This window comes from Platichthys flesus, chromosome 2 (assembly GCF_949316205.1).
Source record: "Platichthys flesus chromosome 2, fPlaFle2.1, whole genome shotgun sequence".
NCBI lineage: Eukaryota > Metazoa > Chordata > Actinopteri > Pleuronectiformes > Pleuronectidae > Platichthys > Platichthys flesus.
Genome location: NC_084946.1, coordinates 29,412,243 through 29,417,321, shown reverse-complemented (window position 1 = coordinate 29,417,321; position 5,079 = coordinate 29,412,243). Strand labels below are relative to the sequence as shown.

The 5,079-nt window shown below is 49.6% G+C and overlaps 1 protein-coding gene across 1 annotated transcript; it reads left to right on the top strand.

The window, feature by feature from the left end:
• Positions 1-3,784, top strand: snrpb (small nuclear ribonucleoprotein polypeptides B and B1). The gene is made up of 6 exons (XM_062410698.1): positions 1-159; positions 2,156-2,307; positions 2,857-2,968; positions 3,064-3,216; positions 3,290-3,545; positions 3,651-3,784. The coding sequence occupies exons 1-6, from the start codon at positions 157-159 to the stop codon at positions 3,689-3,691; spliced, it is 717 nt and encodes a 238-aa protein (XP_062266682.1). The 5' UTR covers positions 1-156; the 3' UTR covers positions 3,692-3,784.
• Positions 3,785-5,079: the final 1,295 nt, after the last annotated feature.

Below are 5,079 nucleotides of genomic sequence, written 5' to 3'. Positions count from 1 at the left end.
TTCTCTCTGTTTCGGGGGAGTGGTTCCGTTGACACACACTTCCTGTACGTCACATCCTGTAGCTGCCTGTAAAAGCGGGCCTGGCGTATCCCGCAGTTTCAGTTGCGGGTCAGTTCGGTGAATCCTGCGTGAATCGGCGCCATCAGAACCGCAGACATGGTGAGTGTTTACCGGACACACAGTCTGAACGCGGCCCGCCGCGGGAACCGTCGTATTTCTCCGGTTAGCGGGTCAATGGGACGATGGCGGGAGTTTGAATGGACGTCGAGTGAACGTCGGTGACGAGCTGCAGCTGCACGCGCGTTCAACCGATTAATCAGATCGACAGTCGGTGATCGACAGTCGGTGATCGACAGGTTTCCGGTCAGTCACCGACGTCCTGAGAAACCAGGCGCCATTACGATCGGTGTTAGTTCGGTTAGCCGTTAGCTCACCGGCTAGCTGCCCGGCTAGCTTCCCGGTTCATCACACGTTTGATTCCTGGTCCCTCTTGTCCCTCTGGTCCCTGGTTTCACTGTCCTCCGCCTCGGCAGCGCCGGGCCTCGGCCTGGTGCCGCGGGTCCAGGAGCTGCGGTCCCATGAGGACCTGGAGCTGCTCCTTTGTTCACTGCTGGAGAAGCTGAGACTCCCGGTTCCCAACTGTTACTCTGACCCAGTGTCCTGGAAGTCAGACGTGATTAAAAGATGACCCACTGGTTCCAGCTGGAGGCTCCCAGTCCAATCCTGGTGCTGGGCTGGGATCTGGTCAAACATCCAGAGTGTCCGTGGTAAACAGTCCCAGTCCTACGTGTTGTTAGAGGACAGGAAACGTCCTGATCGACTGTGGAGATGATCATTGTTGTGTACTGGTACAGCCTGTTCCAGTAACGCTCCACTAGAATGTGATCTACTGGGAAACATGGGAAACAGAATATCAAGTGATTTATCTTTTATATACGGACATGTATTGAGATGTGAACCAGCTCCACTGCACTGGGACTCGTTGCTCCACTGGTCCACACGTGACTCTGCTCCTCAGGTGGTTTCTCATCATCACACTTTGAGCTGATCTTTAAAAACCTGCTGAGTTCATGTTCCTGGATAAACAGGAAGTCTCTTCTTCTGCAGCTGTGAAGTTCAACCACTGAGAGGTCCGTCAGCAGGCGGATGGAACACAGGAAGTCCTGGAGGCATCCTGACAACTTGTGACAACTTGAGATCAGTGATGGTGTTAATGGTTAAAGTGTAAAGTGAGCGCAGGTCAGAGGTGGTGAGGAGGAAAGATACCTGATGGGGGGGGGCTTCAGGGGAAACAGATCAAGATTAAGATGCATTTATTTATCCAAGACACACAGCTGCAGCAGAATCCATCACAGCTGAAGTAACTAGTGACTGATTCTTCTGATGTAATAAAACATTACCTGCCTCACGCTGCTGCTGTGATGTCATCAAGTGACCACATGCTGCTGCTGTGACGTCATCAAGTGACCACATGCTGCTGCTGTGACGTCATCAAGTGACCACATGCTGCTGCTGTGACGTCATCAAGTGACCACATGCTGCTGCTGTGACGTCATCAAGTGACCACATGCTGCTGCTGTGATGTCATCAAGTGACCACAAGCCCCGACCTTCATGTTCAACTGGGAACGACGTCATTGACTCAAAGTGTTTGGACTAAAGGACTCTGTCTCCTACGAGGTGCGTTCATGGACCCTCGGACACTCCAGCGTGTGGCTAGGTCCGTTAGCATCTCCACGTCCGGTAGAGGAGGTTAATGGTCAGAACACGTGACCTGGTTTCACGTCGAATGTGGAGGTCGGGGCAAGAAGACACTTTGAAGTGGTGGTGCATACCACATGAAAATGCCCCCCCCCCCCCCAAAATCATAGTGCTTGGGGAGCGACCGCACCGAGCTGATGGAGAACTCAGAGTTCACTTGGACAGTTCAGGTTATCAGGACATCGTTGGGTTCAATGACACTGGATAATCACACAGATCCTGGATCTGTTGAAGTCACTTAGTACAGCGGGACTCTGGTTGGTGTCATCTGCTCTGTCTTGACTTTGTTATAATCAGAACATCACTTCTCTGAGACCTCAGATCAGTTGGAGTTGCTGCTTCGTTGTGTGAAGGTGATGATGTCACGGTGACGCCTGTCTCTGATTGGTTTTCAGACGGTGGGAAAGAGCAGTAAGATGCTGCAGCACATCGACTTCAGGATGAGATGCATCCTGCAGGACGGACGCATCTTCATCGGAACCTTCAAAGCCTTCGACAAACACATGAACCTGATTCTGTGCGACTGCGACGAGTTCAGGAAGATCAAGTAGGTTCACAGGTCCACGTCACCTGACCAGTGTTAATGTGTTTATTCATACATCTTTATACCATGACATGTTGGGAAATGATTTGTCTTCAAACAGTTATGAATGATTAATTCTACCTAATAGCTCATATTCACTGAATCAGAAGTTACTGCATCAATAGATCACATGATGTAGGAGGCGTTTGATCACATGAGCATCGTTGTAAAAGTGTTGAAGTAAACTGAAGCAGATTTCAGACGTGTTCCTCACGTGCTCCTCACATGTTCTTAAGGTTCTCTCTGTGAGAACTAATGTCTGAGTCAGTGTCTCTGGATCTTCTCCTGCAGCCTCCTAGTAACATGTGTGTAACATGTCAGAGTCCACAAGTGTTTTAACATGTTCCTGTTAGAAGGAGTCGGACCCGACAACCTGCTGCTTCACAAACACACACTACACAACATGTTTGTGTGAAACAACTTCACTGATCTGATCACTGTTGTCACATCATATTTGAGAATGTAGCTGTCGGTGTGTCAGAGGGCATTGTGGGTAACAGGTTTCTATTTCAGGCCCAAGAACTCGAAGCAGCCTGAGCGGGAGGAGAAGAGGGTTCTGGGACTGGTTCTGCTGAGGGGAGAGAACCTGGTCTCCATGACGGTGGAGGGCCCCCCCCCTAAAGACGTGAGTATGACCTGGGCCGGGTGTTGTCCTGAGTAACCGTGGCGACGGTCTGTTTGTAAACTTTAACCTCTGACCCCCCCCCCCCCCCTTTTCAGACTGGTATAGCCAGAGTCCCGTTGGCGGGTGTGGCGGGGGGGCCAGGTGTGGGCCGGGCCGCTGGTCGGGGGGTTCCTGCGGGAGCGCCGATGCCTCAGGCTCCGGCCGGACTCGCCGGCCCCGTCAGAGGAGTGGGCGGGCCTTCCCAGCAGGTAGCTATAGCAGCGATGTCCTCATGTCCCCAGGTGGGTGTGTTCAGGTGACGCTGACTTCCTGTGTCTCCAGGTGATGACGCCGCAGGGCCGAGGGACGGTGGCTGCGGCAGCAGCTGGCGCAAGCATCGCCGGGGCCCCCACTCAGTATCCACCTGGACGAGGAGCCCCGCCCCCAATGGGCCGAGGAGCTCCGCCTCCAGGGATGATGGGCCCGCCCCCTGGCATGCGACCCCCGATGGGACCTCCCATGGGGATGCCTCCAGGTCGAGGAGCTCCGATGGGGATGCCGCCCCCCGGCATGAGGCCCCCACCCCCCGGCATGAGAGGTACACAGTGACCAAGGACATGAGGATCTTCTCTGAGCAGCCAATCAGATTGCAACTTTATCATTCAGCTGTAACTGACCATGTGACCCCTCTGCTGTGTTTTAGGACCACCCCCCCCTGGAATGAGACCGCCACCCCGTCCCTGAAGAGGCTCCACCCCCTCACTCACCTATTGTATAGACTTTTTTAAATCTTGTTTTGTTTTTTTAAATAAAGTTTCCTCAGGATGTTTGATTTAATCTCGACTGTTTTCACTTTCTATTGGTTGAATAAAGGCCGTGAGGAGCAGCCAATCAGAGCTCAGATCACCATTAATATACATGCAGGAGGCTGAGTTAGGTGATAAACCTGTGAAGAGTTTAAACATTAAACTGTTCTAAAGACTAAATAACTGATGTGTTCAGCTACAGTCGGACAGTTGACTTCACAGTGGAGGTTGAAACTTTATTGAGAAACTTCCTAAATGTATAAAGTTGTAGTAAATGGTTTTGTATTTATAGAGCTTTTCTAGTCTTGATGACTCAAAGGTTTTACATTCACACAGTGCATCTATCCCAGCACTCATTTATTCTATGGGGGGGGGGGGACATTCAGGGTTCAGCATATTGCCCAAGGACACTTCGGCATGCAGATGGGTCAGACTGGGGATCGAACCGCCGACCTTCAGGTTGGAGGACGACCACTCTACCCCTCAGCCACAGCGGTAAAATTCTTCTTTAAAACAGATCGACACGTCTTGAAGATTGTTTCAGTTCATACAGAGGAAAAGTTTTATCAGTTACTCAAAGAAATTAACAGCAAATTAGATTTAATTGTAAATGAAAATAAAACTGAGGTTTATATAAATAATTCTGAGGAAAATACCTGGAGAAACCTTATAAGTGGAGAAATGGTTTGTTTCTGTAACAGAATCAAAATGACTTAGTATTTGGTTGTGGTGGTTTTTGTGTTGACTCAGCAGATGTGAGGATTCACTCAGGAGCTGTTAATATTATATTGATGTGGGCGTGTCCCGGTTCAACTGATGTTGGATCACTTGAAATGTTGCTGAATGAATTGTTGGAGGATGTTTCCTCATTTCCTTTCCTAAAGGAAGCTCCAGTGTTTCCTCTGCTGAAGGAGAAAATATTTGAACTATAGAAGCTCTTCTCCTCATTGAGAGAATCAAACAGCTCCTTCAGTTAAAGTGCATTTTTACTTCTGTTATATATGTACAGTATGTGTGTTTATATATATATATATATATATATATAATGAGCTTTACTGGGATCCACAGTGAAGACTCTCCACTCGTTGGTGACCCTGATGTAAAGTGTGATTGTGAAAACACGTGTTATTAAACACTTGAACAGATGGAAACCAGTTCAAAGTCCAGTTCATACCCTGCTTCCACAGCTGGGAGGGAACTCCCACTGGTTGTGATTCCCTGAGATGGATATGAACTGTATGAGTGTTTATCAGTGTTACTCATTGAAGGTGGGGCTCAGTGTTTCCTCCTCGGACCTGCGCTCACTTGACTCTTCATCACTGATCA